Below are 15,825 nucleotides of genomic sequence, written 5' to 3' on the forward strand. Positions count from 1 at the left end.
ATTTTTTTCTTTACCAAATTCTAACAGAAAATGAGAGCCCCCGAAAGAGAAAACCGAGCCGAGCCGAGCTGCCATTTTGAATCCTCATTCACGGCTGTAATACAAATGGCTTCCTCCTCGGTATACAAGTGCACTTCCATGGCAGGAAAAAAACTACATTTTGCCGCCTATGTAGTCCCCTATTTATACAAAATTGAGTTATTCAGGATTCAGTCATGTTTTTGCTCGGCGTTGGCAGCAGTTAGAGGTTTTTAGCTTTCTCCTGAAATGTTTTCTTTTATTTCTTCTTCCTCAGGGTAGTAAAACTCGCTTTCACTGTGAAGAGTGTTGTTATCGCTATCCATGATGTAAAATTAATGCTATTCTCCTGAGAAATGCAGGCAAATATTTATAAGGTTTTTGATAAAAATCTTATAAATAAATCTTATTTTTAAAAAAAGATAAACGTTGACAAAAATTGCTGCTATGTTTGTTGTTGTGAACGAGCAAGTTGCCAGAGGTCCGTATCTGGGGTCCGTAACTGGGGTCCGTATCGTAGGATACAGACCCGCTCGCCAGCCAATCAGAGCGCAGGATTTGATGGAAACAGGACCGCGAAAAAAATAAAATAAGTTATGTTTTGTAAGGCAAGAAACGGAATATCAAAGACAGTCTTAAGTAAATAGATTATGTTTGGTGCTGTGTAATGGGGTGATCGAATTAAGAGTACTGAACTGAGGGGATGGAGAAAACAGGGAGCAAAGTGAGGAAGAAGTAGAGGGAGGCTGAAAAGTTCCATGTTCCGATCTAATTTCTGTATTGGGTTACCTATTTTGGGAGCAAGTGCAATTTGTGCAGATGTTTCCAGGCTTTCGGGCCTGTTCTGGCTATTCTGGTTACAGGGGAATGAGTAAGCATATCTACCACCTACACAACACACACGCACGCACACGGGGTTGTCTTACTATCCTACTGAGGACCTTTCATTGACGTAATTATTAGCTAATGCTGCTAATTAATGTTGTATCTAAACTTAACCTTAACCTCAGTAACCAAAACAAAAGCTGCAGATTTTGTTAACATAACGATAGCATAAGTCAGTATTTGAATCATTTCTGTTCTCTGCCACAGATGTTTAGTGGAGTTAAAGTAATGATACATGGGCAACTACTTGGGCAATGTTGCCAGCAACGGGCAACCAGATGAGACACAAGGCAACTAATTAGGGCAACAGACAATTGGCAACAACCAATAAGATAAAAGCAAATTTATTGCCAGGGAGACAGACACCGCAAAAATGGACACCGAAACATTTACAGCTGTCACTTTTGTCTTAGCGTCAACCTTTATTTCGCTCAAGTAAATATCACTTCTGGAGCAAAACTGAATAAATACTCTGGTCAAAAGATAATTTGCCATTATTTTAACATTTATAAGTCAAAATAACCACATTATTCTGTTAATAATAAACCCTTTTTAAATCTCTTTACAAATGCTACTAGCCTCAATCACATATGCTATAACTAATAACTGACATATACATCACAAAAAACATAATGGCAAAAAAATAATCGTAAAACTTTCATCTCAGCAAAAAAGAAAAAAAAGGACATGGACCAGGAGATGGCTGCTGAGGAGGAAAAGCTTCCGAAAGGCTTTCTTTTTTAGATCCTGAAATTTGTACCGTTTCGCCCTCGGGTTCCACAAGTAGTTGTGCTCTGGATGTGAATTAGATCAGACAATAAGTTAGACAATCTCTATTACAACTCACAAAAAAAAAAAAAATCATGAGCTGCCCATCGCTTTTAACTTGACGCAAGAGAGCTAACGTTAACCCTACATAGCTAGCAATAACTTTCAGCTAACTATGCTAGCAAAAACCACCGCTAGTTAGCTAAATCCTGTTCGATCTCTACAGAGCAATGGTTTGCTAACAGCAGCTTACACATAGCTGAAAAAAAATCGATGTCTTAATTTCAACCTGAGCACATAAAAATAGATGTCTGTTGGTTTTCTGAGCATGTGATGAGGTAAATTCACCACTTTGGGTTTACGCATAACAACTTACTGGCATAAAAAGATATAAAAGTTGTCTCTTTTTCTAAGCGCCACTGTCGGAGACGCCGCCATCTTTGTTGAAAATTTCAGAAGCTCTCAGGTGGTCATGTGATTTGCTGCTAACACTCTGATTGGATGATCTTACAAAGTTGCCCAAAATGATCAAAATCGTTCAGATAGAAATTATGTTGCCCAACCTCAATGGGAAAGTGTCAAAGCGCGATTGCCCAGCAACATTGCCCAAAAATGTTTAACAAACCAAATGTGAAAGCAGTTGGTTTAGTTTGTTAAACATCTCTGAGAACACCTGTCCACTCACCTTGACGTACTATTAGGACATTCAGAATGACTTTCTTTCTTCCATCACTTAGACAGGAACACTGGAATCCAAAAGCCAGGCTGACCTCCGCTCTCAACACAGAAAAGAAAACGGAGATGACATAACGGGTCACGGCACCACTTCTGTCTCCTCACTGCCTGCCCTCCAGGTGCATACCCCCTCCCCTGGTCCCACCTACCAGTACCCCTACGCTACCCTGTGCAAACCCCCGATTGATGTGGATATGGAAGCGTGGGCTACCAAGAACCTGAACCAGCACACACGAGGCCTACTGCGTCGACGTGTCTCCATCGCCACCATGCTGTCATGGAGCAGTGCTTCCATCAGGAAGCCTATGCTGATCACGAGCGACCGCGCTGTCAAAAAAGAAGCGTGTGACATGTTCAAGTTGGTGCAAACATACATGGGTGATCGGCAAGTCACGCGCCTTGACCGCCGCCATGTTGCCCTTCATGTAGTGACTAAGTGCTGGAGCATGCAGGGCCTGAGGGACGAGCTGTACGTCCAGCTGATCCGGCAGACCACGGATAACCTGAACCTCAGCAGCCTCTGTGCCGGCTGGGAGCTCATGGCCATCAGCCTGGCCTTCTTCTCTCCATCACCAAAGTTCAGACGCTACCTTGAGGGCTACATTCAGAGACACCTGGAGCCCAGTAACGACAAGAAGAGTGAGTATGAATGAAATATTGCTTATAAACTATAAGTGTGATGTCAAAGCGTGAAAGAAAACATATCATTCTTCTTGATGGATGTATGTTTTAAAGACGTGATATTTTAGAGACGTGATTTTTAAGGGCAGGCAGCCATTAAATTTGTCTTGTTCAAGTGCATACGATATAAAGTTATTGAATTTATTTGTTTTTCGAGTGCACTCAGTGGGTAGCGAAGACATTGTATTATGTTTCTCGCGTACACACACAGTATGTAGCTCATAAATTTATATATTTCAGCTTCCGGTGTTTTTCTGTTCACGTCTTCTATTTTGGAAAACCATCAGCGACTGTTTATGTTGCAGGTGCGTTTGTCTGGCTCAGAGCGCTGGTACATGCGCATCGAAAGTCAATATTGATTTCAGAGCTAAAATTAAGATGGCTTGGTGCCTGTTCAAACAGGATGCAAAGCTGGGGAATGGGAGAAAAATAAAACACCGGGAATACTTGAGGTCATAGTTCAAAGGCCATGGAACAAAGCATGATGATGTGTTTTTCAGAGCGAACGTTAAAGGGTGTGTAGATAGTATGCAGATAAAAGTTTGAGCTCAAAAGTTTTTTTTTGTTGGTTTTTTTGTTTGTTTATCAGTATTACAGAGGATTGTGGAACAACAGGACATAAAGAACAAGAAGAACTCGAAGTCCAGGAAGAAGAGGAAACAGAACAATGAAGAAGAGGAAGAACAGGGTACATTTTAGAGAAGCATGGCACACACACACACACACACACACACACACACGTGATTCTCTGTGATATGTCCTCTTGAAGATTAAATTCTCTTTATTGTAGAAGTTGTAGTTTTGCACCGACGTTTCAATCGCTAAATCACATAAGTAGAGATGTAACCTGTTGAAAAACTGGATGAAATATTTCTGTGGCACAGGGTTTCAGTTTTAACATAATTCTAATTTGTATACAGGCCTGGGAAAATGTTTCACATGGCCAAATTTTAACATTTTATGATACAGGGTGTTTCAAAAAATTTGATATTATTTAAGATGTAAATATCCCAGACACTACATAGTCGAGGCAAATGAAACTGAACAGCCTTAATGTTGAGCAATATAAGATTTATTCCTCAAAATTTGAATGAGAAATTCAAAGGTGTGTGGATTCCATGAACGATTTCGCAAATTTTCAATATCCGCACCGCCTGAAACACAGACACACAGACAGCCTTCCTCTTTGAACTTTTTGGGCCGTGTCCAAATCTGCATTGCAGTTGGTGCATTTTTAGAGAATTCTCTCATAAATGCACGCTGCACAGTCTTGTTTGATTGCGTTCGAACGTACTCTAACACACAAAAACGCCTTTTCTTTTCCAGTGAATGGCATTTCTATACCTAAAAATATAAAAACAAAAAACATTAAACGTAAAATTTTGACCTGTTTCCACACATGCTGTTAAAATTTGAGGTCAGTTGAACGAGAATTGGCAAAGTTATTAGATTGTGAAATGATACCAAATTTTTTGAAACACCCCGTATATTATACTGTGTGTGTGTATATATAGTTCTGAAAACTGTAAGTTTCCATGAAGTGAAATATGTCTCTATTTTGCAACCAGAAGTTAGAATATTTTAAATCCAGTTACCTCCAAAAGTGAAAAGGGAGAAAAATCACATTTAACCTTTACATTCCAATTCTACTGGAGGACATAATGCTTACCTCTACATTTGTAACTCTGTCTGCTTCGAGAAAATGAACATCACTGCTAAATTTTAAAGAAGTTGAAGTTTTCCAATGGGATAAGAATTATCGCCTTAATTATCTGCTTACCGTATATATGATATTATTCTGTCCACATTCACTGGATATGAGCAATCGCGTGCTCTGATTGGCTACTCTACTACTAGGCTACCAGCTCATATACCATGAGTAGAGAAAAACGAAATGGCGGCACATGTTGCTGAACCAACCGAGGACAAAATAAAAACTCTACTCGAAAACAAAACCCCAAAAATTGTGATCAAGTATTTAAAAGAAACAGAAATAGCTAGAATAATATATATTTTTTGTTTGTTTGTTTGTTTGTTTGTTTGTTTCCACCCAATATATCCTGTTCCACGTTCCAACCCAGTCGGTGATGGTAATGCACCTTTCAAAAACCCTAAAGAAGAAGAAACCAAAATCATATTGTGTAGCTAACGTTACTAGAAAATAAATATTTCTACATTCTGTTTATTTGGCAAGATTATGCTAAAACATATTTCTGAAAGGACTTCAGATAAGTTAATGTTATTCATGTTAGCGTAACTTCGTTTTTACATGCTAACTAACAGTGTCCAAGGTAACTCGCTGCATGTTATCGTTCGCCGTGGACAAGGCCACGGCAACTTGGCAGGCAAATCCATAGAAAGTCATTTGACTAACCAGACTGCATAGCTACGTTTGCAACGTTATCGCTAGCTCTAAAAGCACAGACAACTTCATTACAAACTTTCTCTTGGAATAAAGCGTTTACGTTCCTCAATATGCTTCCGCAGGTCGGATGGCAAGTTTTTGTAGGCTGTGATGTGCTCCGTTTTAGGCAAAGAAAGCAAACATTTAAAACGAAGCAATTCTTTATTCCTTTCAGAAAACTGAAACATGGGTTCTAGTTATAGAACCATGGGTGTGTGCATTCCCCAGAAGAACCGCCTCCTTCCATTCTGCCATCAACTGATCGTGTTAAATAACGCTGCTGAGAAATCATTGATCTTGATTTTATCCAGTCTATGGACGCGACGTGACCCTAGTGATCACTGATCAGCTGTCTCAGTGTCACCTGTGAAAAAAAATCACGTTTTAGAAAAAAAAAGAAAAAAACATCTGCTTTCAAAGCTGCTTCATAGTAACGGGTAACAAGCACCTTGATAGAAATGTAGTGGAGTGAAAAGTACGATATTTGTCTTTCAAATGTAGTGAAGTTAAAGTCATAAGTTGCCAAAAATGTAATCCTCAAGTAAAGTACAGATACTTAAAAAGTGTACTTAAGTACAGTACTCAAGTCCTGTCGTTACTGTCCACCTCTGCACTTAGTCAGCCAGGTTTTTTTTTTTTTTTTACCTTTATTCCTCTTTACTGGCAGAAAAGCCTCAGTAAAAACATCTCATCTCATCTCATTATCTCTAGCCGCTTTATCCTGTTCTACAGGGTTGCAGGCAAGCTGGAGCCTATCCCAGCTGACTACGGGTGAAAGGCGGGGTACACCCTGGACAAGTCGCCAGGTCATCACAGGGCTGACACATAGACACAGACAACCATTCACACTCACATTCACACCTACGGTCAATTTAGAGCCACCAGTTAACCTAACCTGCATGTCTTTGGACTGTGGGGGAAACCGGAGCACCCGGAGGAAACCTACGCGGACACGGGGAGAACATGCAAACTCCACACAGAAAGGCCCTCGCCAGCCATGGGGCTCGAACCCGGACCTTCTTGCTGTGAGGCGACAGCGCTAACCACTACACCACCATGCCGCCCCAGTAAAAAACATTTCTATGCTATTTTGGTACAGAAGGTTTACATTTCCTTAAAGTCAAGATATCAAACTATATTATTTTGCAGAACGACCCGATTTTGGTGAAAAGCCTATTTTTTTTTGGCTGTTTTCCAGAATTCAGGTAAACGACATCCAACAGTTATTTTCAAACTCTGCAAACTATAAGAACCGACAGGTTCTGGGATTCACCTGGATGAGAATGTGAGAGTTCCTGTTTGATTCTGCTGCACTGCAGGAACTGTTGTGACAGTGATGTAAAATAACAAAATTGTTACCAAGAGCGTAACAAAATGGACATTTCACAACTACATAGATGGAGGAGGTTAAGATTAAACTTGTGCTGACCTTTATTGTGATGATCTTTATAATTTCCCCAGTATTTGCCAGTACAAGCATGCACAAAACAAACTCCAGAGACATTTATGACTCATCACTTGTGTAATAATAGTACCGTGGAATCTTTTCGCTTTGTCAGATGCTGCGCTGCCTTCGATATAAAACACTCGTAAATAATTGCTTGTTAGATAAACATATGTATTTGAAATCCTGTGCACAAGTCATCGACATTGTATGCGTTTTCACTTCGCCACATTTCTGGTCCACAGAAAAGTCTGTCCTCTGTATGAGGAACTAAAAATGTTCCTTGAACCGCAACATAGGAACTAAAATGAGTTCTGATTTGCTTTAGTGTCACAAGATATGTAAGTAGATTTCATCTGAGTGATGTTTTATCTGCTTGCACCTTATAGGCCGCATTACATTACATTTCTACATTAGAGAAGAAAAAGCTTCCTCCAGTTTACTGGCTCCCTGTCAGTTTGTTTGAATATCCTACACACACACACACACACACACACACACACACACACACACACAAGATTAGAGCTCAGAGCAGTCAAATAATCTCGAAGTCCCACGCTCCTTTGGTCTGCCCCCAGAGTGCTCAGAGAAAGTGAGAGATTAAGAAAGAGAGAAGAGAGAAAGAAGAGGAGGAAGACACTGCTAGTCCGAGTGGGGGCTTTTAACAAGCTATTCATTAAAAAGAGACCAGGGAACAGACAGACTGCCCCAAAAAGACGACAAAGGCTGTTTTAATCAAACGGTGCCCTCTTCTTTTTTCCGATTGAACTCACTTTTAACCCAATTTTTTCTTCTTCTATCCCTTTTCCCAGTTTCTCTCATTTATTCTCACACAGTGAGTGCTATTAGAGAGTGCTGAGAGATCTGGAAGCAAAGACCGTGGCCTGCAAAGAACAAACTTTCCTGTTCAGCACATAATAATTAGTCTGCACAGAGAGTAAGCAGGTCATCACGGATGAGGACGGAATGTCTTGTAATGGAGAGAGCAGACGGGTTTCATACCTGTGAGACCTGTTGTTACAACCCGGCTCGACTGTAACGAAAGAGGAGGACACATCTTTAAATGAGAAAACTCAAGGATTTATTGGCATAAACAAAACTTAAATTGAAGAAAGCAAACAAAATAAGCAAATGGATCAGTATGGATAGTGAGTAATCAGTAGTGTAAGGAAAGTGTCTGGATAAATAGAACACAAGGTGCAGGGAAGATGGATGGATAGGGCAACAAAAAAACCCACAAACCAAGAAGGCCCAAAAAGGACAGCTGCCACCTCTTCCTTCCTTCCTTCCTTCCTTCCTTCCTTCCTCTCGCTCTCTCTCCGGTAGCTGCCAAACTGATCTTTTATAGAGGCTGAACCAGGTGAGACAGGCCTTAGGGCCTCTGCATGTTCTTGCGACAAGGCTTTCGCAGATAGCTTTTCGCAGACGGTTGTAATTTATCGTTGAGCGGGGAGTAATAGGCGTGCGCGATGTTATTCACCGCCACAACGCAAGGGGGCGCAAAGTGGCGAAATCGCTAGGAGTAGTTGGTGGGTGTGGTTAGTGGAGTGTTTATCCTCCGGTTACTTATAATGACTAGAACTGGAGTCGTATAGATGTACGTACTTCCTCACTTCCTCGATCAACCGCTCTTCGTGCTGCTCTATCTTTGCTCGTGTTTTTAAAAATGGCGGTCGTGAAAACAACCCAAACCGGGAAAGTAGGGAAGCGGAAGTGCGTGTACAGTGGATGTAGAGTGGACCAATCAGAGCCCTCTTGTCTGCGACGCTGTCTGCGAGGCTTCTGCGGTGGTCACAATTTTTGGGAGGTGCGCGCAGGGCGTCTGCGAAGGGGGGGGTGGCTACGCAGACGCCATCTGCGACGCCATCTGCTGTCAGCATAAATTGGCCTTTAGGTGTGCAGGTGGGAGGAGCCAACACAAAACAGGAAAACCAAATGAGCCCAAAGATCGTTACACCTATAAACATTTTACCTCTGCCGGCTTTGTTGGAGGAGGTTATGTTTTTGCCTCCGTTTGTTTGTTTGTCTGTTCCCAATGTAACTCAACAAGTACTGAATGGATTTTGATGAAATTCTGAGGAAAGCTGAGCCATCGGCCAAGGAATAATTGATTAGATTTTGATGTAAATCCGGATACGTATATGGATCCAAGATTTTTTTTTTGTCTGGTTCCAACATAACTCAAAAAGCTCAAATTGTGATGAAATTTGGTGTCCAGCTTTAAGAAGCCTTTATTTGTCACATGCACACTTCAAGCACAGTGAAATTCGTCCTCTGCATTTAACCCATCTGAAGCAGTGAACACACACACACACCCACACACCCAGAGCAGTGGGCAGCCACACCAGAGCGCCCAGGGAGCAGTCAGGGGTCCGGTACCTTGCTCAAGGGCACCTCAGCCCAAGGCCGCCCCACGTCAACCTAACTGCATGTCTTTGGATTGTGGGGGAAACCGGAGCACCCGGAGGAAACCCACGCAGACATGGGGAGAACATGCAAACTCCACACAGAAAGGCCCTCGCCGGCCACTGGGTTCGAACCCAGGACCTTCTTGCTATGAGGCAACTGTGCTAACCACTACGCCACCATGCCGCTTTAGTATTATCACTCACCACCAAGTCCAACATCGTCGGTTATCATAACAGATCTGTTGCCACAGCTTTCTATCCAGCATTGCTGTCTTAAGGCCCAGGATGTCTAGCCCAGAATCGTCCACCAGTTTGTCGATGTAAGTGACAGGCGGTCTGCCTCTTCCTCTTTTGCCATGAGATGGTTCCCAAAACAGAACGTCACTGATACATTCATTCTTAGCCCGATAACAATGACCAGAAAACTTGAGTCGACGTCTTCTTACCACTTCCCTGAGTCTAAGTAGATCTTGGTAGAGCTCCTTGTTTGTTGCCATTTGATGTTAAGAGCATGACGCAACAGTCTGGTATAACAGCCATCTAAACATTTCTCAAGGGTCTTAGTAAGAGTTAGTGTTTCTGATCCATACAGAAGGACTGATTCAACTGTTGCTCTGAAGAACATAACATTTAATCTTCTAGGGAGGGAAGACTTCCAAATCTTATCTGACTTGTGGACAGCAGACCAAGCTTGTCCTTTTCTGATGTTAAGTTCCTTAGTTGACGATCGGATCCATGCCCCTAGATATTTAAAGTCCTCAACATTTCTTAGATGGTCACCTGTCTTTGACTTTAATGCTCCTGTGGTGTTAAAGAGCATGACTTCAGTTTTAGAAGGATTAACACATAAACCGACCTCTTCTGCAGCTTCCTCCAGCCATGTTAGGAACAATTGAGCATCTCTGATGGTGTCTGAGACCTGGTGACTTGTCCAGGGTGTACCCCACCTCTCGCCCATAGTTAGCTGGGATAGGCCCCGGCTTGCCTGCGACCCAGTTGGACAGGATAAGCGGCTACAGATAATGGATGGATGGATGGATGATGGTGTGTGACAGTAAACACAGGTCATCTGCGTAGTGTCGGTTATATTAGGCCAAGTTTACATTAGACCATATCTGTCTCGTTTTCTTCGCGGATGCACTGTCCGTTTACATTAAAACGCCTGGAAACGCCGGGAAACGGGAATCCGCCAGGGTCCACGTATTCAATCCAGATCGTGTCTGGTCCGGTGCTGTGTAAACATTGAGAATACGCGGATACGCTGTGCTGAGCTCTAGCTGGCGTCGTCATTGGACAACATCACTGTGACATCCAGCTTCCTGATTCACTGGCGTTGGTCATGTGACACGACTGCTGAAAAATGGCGCGGGCTTCCGCCTTGTATCACCTTTCATTAAAGAGTATAAAAGTATGAAAATACTGCAAATACTGATGCAAATACTGCCCATTGTGTAGTTATGATTGTCTTTAGGCTTGCCATCCTTCCACTTGCAAGTGGTAAGTGACGCGCATGCCCGATATGCACTGGGATCACACACACAGCGGCTCAGTCCCGAATCACTGCTCGTGCGCTTCACTCGTGCGCTCTGTGAGCTGCGCAGGGCCGGAGTGCGCACCCTCCAGAGGGCACTCGCTGTTCAGGGCGGAGTGATTTGGAGCGCAGGATGCCTGCGGAGCCGAGCGTATCCGTGTATTGGCGTTGCTGTGTGCACGCGAATCATGTATTGGCGTTGCTGTGTGCACGCTAATCGTTTTAAAAACGTTAATCTGATGATCCGCTAATACGGTCTAATGTAAACCCCACCTTACTATGTAAGTGCTGTTGTCTACTTGTTGTTCTATTAAGAGTAAAACCCAGATGTGCATGGTCTTCAAGTGTGCAGTACGATCACTAGGTTCAAGTGATTTGATTTTAATGTTGATAATATGTGTCTTGGCAGAGGTATGAGCTCTACCGAGTGCCCTTCTAGTTAAAAGCCTGTGTCTGAACACATCAGGAAGTGTTTTGAAGATGATTTCAGACTTTTCCCAGCATAGTGATATATGTGAGAATCTTCTGTTTGGTAGCTTGCAGATGGCCTGATTGTAGTTACTCACCACTTCTACACACTGCCTGCAGCTCAGTTGAGTCTAATTAGCTGAGTCAAGATGAGTGTGTGTCAGTCATCGTGACCCTGTTTATACAACAAGCCCTTGTACATCATATTCAGTGGCACGATTGTGGCTTCGCTGAGGTACAGACCAACCACAGAGCTGCATGCAGCTGCGTCCTGGGATGCATCAGACCCATACGAGACCACATCTCGGAAATTAATGCACTGACTCGGAGCTGATTTTGTTTTTCTTTTAAATGAGATGCCTTTTGAGAGGAGATGCTGATTACTTATCAGCTAAGAGGATGGTACGTAAAGGTGCAGTTTCTGCAGTTGGGTGCATATTTAAAAGTATTTCTGTTGGGTTTTTTTTTTCCATTTCAGGCTTCTGTTTTCCATTTTTCCAGTCTGTAAAATTAGCTTGGTCCACAGCCAGAACAAAACTATTTTCCATAAAAGGTTAATTTGATAGATCAGTACATTCAATAGCGGAGGTGGGTGAGCTAAGCTTAAGCTTACCCGTGTTTTATTGCAAATGGGGTTTGCCTCACAGGCATCAGAGCACACTGAAATGTACAAACTGCTCCATTAAATGCTCCTCTCTTAAAGCACAAAGGCAGATTAGTCATAGTGGTGTGTGGCAGGGGTTCCGGCTTACTCAGGCCTCTTCTCTCTGCCTCTGGTCTCTTTTAAAGCCGTGCCACATTCTCTGGCGACGTTCTCTCAATTGTAAAGTGTCAGCCTTTGCCCTCGGATTAGTTTTGCTTATCGGTCAGAGTTTCAGGATTCAGGAAATGGCTTAACATTAGCAGGGTAGCAGGCTGATTTGTTAGTACCCAGTAAGACCAGTAGTGTTTGAGCATGGATTAATTATAAAGCATTAATGCTGCATGTAGATGATGATGATGATGATGTAGAAATATTCACTTAAGCTTGTTATAACCTTGAAGTTCTTGAAGTTTGCTGGAGATTCCTTCATAAATGGCCTTGCAGTTAACACATTCCTGATTAATTACTGCTAAATTACCATTCTTATGCATGTGTAAAATGGCCATAAGATTATAGCCTAGATACAAATACGACTTTTATTTTTCAATAAAAGTACATTTTAAATCAAAGATATATTTTTATGCAGCAGTTATGTTCCAACCAGTTTGACTTGAGAATCAAAATGTAAACAAGTGTTGGCAGAGAAAACAAACCTCGCCCGGTAGCACTTATGATGAATATAAAGGAAGATGTCATGAAAAAAATAGGTACCCTATGGGTCCATGTGGCTACTGCTTATAAATAAAATTGTTTTCTGATATCATGTCTATACAGTAACTATAGCGCATATATATATATATATATATATATATATATATATATATATATATATATATATATATATACACACTCTCTGAGGCAGTAACCACAAAAATGAAGCGTAATCCAAAAATGAACAATTTAAAAATCACAGAAGTAAAATATACCAAGTGTCTGTACTTTATATTATTCTACTCTTACAGCTTTCGAAACTGAAACCTCTGAACCGAGGCTGACATACACACGCTGTCGCCATGACCCAAACTCTTATTTCCCGGAAAAGGCCCGGCACTAGAGCTCAGTGGAACGCACTTTCCCTCTGTAATAAGCATAAACATGTCTGAAAGCGATTTCTTTAGTCTAGTCCATTTATTTCGAATGGTGAAGCGAATTTTACCAGGCATTTTAATCGGAACACGTGTATGCGTATGCGCAGTGTGCGATTGTTTCACTCTTACATTCTTACAGCGCCTCTATATGAGGCAGTAGCCACAACAAAAACGATTTTGACCTTTTTGGTGACCTTGACCAGATGACCCTCAAAATGTTAGAGGTTCTTTGTGAGACCAATGCCCATCTATCCTGAAAGTTTCATGAAGATTGATCTAGCCGTTTTCCCGTAAATATCGTTAACATCAAACAAACAAACAAAGAAACCCAACCGAAAACAATACCTTGCCCCTGATGGACTCCATCCCGGGCGAGGTAATTAAACTGAATCACTGGTCTCCCGGGCGGCACGGTGGTGTAGTGGTTAGTGCTGTCACCTCACAGCAAGAAGGTTCTGGGTTTGAGCCCAGTGGCCGGCGAGGGCCTTTCTGTGTGGAGTTTGCATGTTCTCCCCGTGTCTGCATGGGTTTCCTCCAGGTGCTCCAGTTTCCCCCACAGTCCAAAGACATGCAGGTTAGGTTAATTGGTGGCTCTAAATTGACCGTAGGTGTGAACGTGAGTATGAATGTCTCTGTGTCAGCCCTGCGATAACCTGGCAACTTGTCCAGGGTGTACCCCGCCTCTCGCCCATAGTCAGCTGGGATAGGCTCCAGCTTGCCTGCGACCCTGTAGAACAGGATAAAGCGGCTACAGATAATGGATGGATGCTCCTTGGACCTGCCTGATCCATCCTGGTGCCGTGTCTGGTTGGAGTCTCATCGCATCGCTCCTGTGGAGGACGGCCCCATGAGGACAGTTGAAAGTCACACTTGGAAGACGCTCTGGACGCTTACAGTAATGCTTTTATGGCTGAGGACTACAGTTGACTTGCTAACTTTAGGACTGCAGTTGTCATGAACAGTTTTGCACTCAAGTTTCCATCAATGAAGAGTTTATAACATCAACAAAACTGACTTCTTGTTAAAACTGTTAATGTTATAGTCATGCTGTCTGTTGTTGCCCAAATGAGGATGGGTTCCCTTCTGAGTCTGGTTCCTCTTGAGGTTTCTTCATGTCGTCTGAGGGAGTTTTTCCTTGCCACCGTTGCCACAGGCTTGCTCATTGGGGATAGCTTAGGGATAAAATTAGCTCATGTTTTAAGTCATTCAAATTGTGTAAAGCTGCTTTGCGACAATGTTTATTGTTAAAAGCGCTATAGAAATAAACTTGACTTGAAACTTGACTTGGATTGATGGATGGATGGATGGATGGATGGACGGACAGTGGTCTCCCTCATCCTTGTCACATTTCTATCTTTTTTTTTTTAATCACTCACCCTCATAATTAACTCAGGTTTTTAGCTTTCAATTCCTGCTGATACTCCGTGAGAGATTTTACAACTTGATTAAAGTTCGCCTGTGGTTAATCAAAGCAATAAACCACAATAAACCCTCTTACCCTTGATAACACACGCCCTCTAGTGGCTCGTTGCTTTTATAAATCGGCGTGAAAATCAATACAACAAAATCTAGTGTTCAATGAACAATTTCATTTATTATTAATAATATTTGCAATCAACAATTCATCTGCAACACGATGGTTTCTGTTAACAGGAAGATTGGGTTGCTGAACAACATCACAAGCAAGGATTAGGGAGTTCTAAGGACAGAATGATGGCGTTAGTGTCACAGATTTGTTGATTTAAAATCAGGCAGAGTAACGCAGAATTCAGTTATTGTGATGTGATGAGAGGTTTGTGCAGAATGAGCATTTTAAAGGCTTTCAACAGCTGATTTTGAAAAAAAGCCAAAAAGTTGTCTGGAGACCCGAATCAGGATTGTGTTGTCAAGGCTATAATATAATGAAGTGATGAAAAAATGAAAGTGCCTGAATATTTTCTGAATAGACTGTACACACAAACACACGCCTGTCATGGGTGTGTCAGCTTGTCTCTAACTCCCTGCTGGTAACTGGTTTGACAGGTGGGTGCTGGAGAGAGAGAGAACTTTACTGATCCCTGAGGGAAACAGTTTTGCTACAAAACTACAATAAACAGCAGAAAGTACAAGGACCCAGGCTATGCACAGAGAACACAAATTACAGTACGAGTGGGCACCGTGGGCTTCGGGAAGCCTGTAGGATTAAAATGTTTGGCGACATCAGTTATGTGCCAAAACCGAAGTCTTGTGAAAGAGGAGCAGGTTTCGGGAGTCTCCTTTCTGAATCAGGAGCCAGCTCATTGAAAGGGGGTTCAGGCAGGGGCCTTCGCACTTACTTACCCCTTTTCCACCAAAGCAGTTCCAGGGCTGGTTCGGGGCCAGTGCTTAGTTTGGAACCGGGTTTTCTGTTTCCACTGACAAAGAACTGGCTCTGGGGCCAGAAAAACCGGTTCCAGGCTAGCACCAACTCTCTGCTGGGCCAGAGGAAAGAACCGCTTACGTCAGCGGGGGGGGGCGGAGTTGTTAAGACCAACAACAATAACAAGACCGTGAAAGATCGCCATTTTTAAGTGACAAGAAGCAGCAGCTGTACAAATGCGAAGTCATCCATTATTGTTGTTGTTGCCGCTGCTGCTTCTTTCGTGTTGTTTTTGCTTTGATATTCGCGCCAAGGTTTATGTAAACGTAGCGCCATAACTGACGTACAAGTACAAGTACAGCGACGTAACTGACATATACAGCGACGTAATGACGTATACAGCGACATAATGAC

General features: G+C 42.4%; 1 protein-coding gene across 1 annotated transcript in view; it reads left to right on the forward strand.

Annotated features, from left to right (window-relative positions):
* arhgap46b (Rho GTPase activating protein 46b) overlaps positions 1–15,825 on the forward strand; it is a 247,416-nt gene that overhangs the window by 206,398 nt on the left and 25,193 nt on the right. The window contains exons 4-5 of the mRNA XM_060938001.1: positions 2,409–3,045; positions 3,677–3,775. Of these exons, the coding sequence (XP_060793984.1) occupies positions 2,409–3,045; positions 3,677–3,775 (736 nt within the window). The remainder of the gene's footprint in view (positions 1–2,408; positions 3,046–3,676; positions 3,776–15,825) is intronic.

This window comes from Neoarius graeffei, chromosome 13, assembly GCF_027579695.1.
Source record: "Neoarius graeffei isolate fNeoGra1 chromosome 13, fNeoGra1.pri, whole genome shotgun sequence".
NCBI lineage: Eukaryota > Metazoa > Chordata > Actinopteri > Siluriformes > Ariidae > Neoarius > Neoarius graeffei.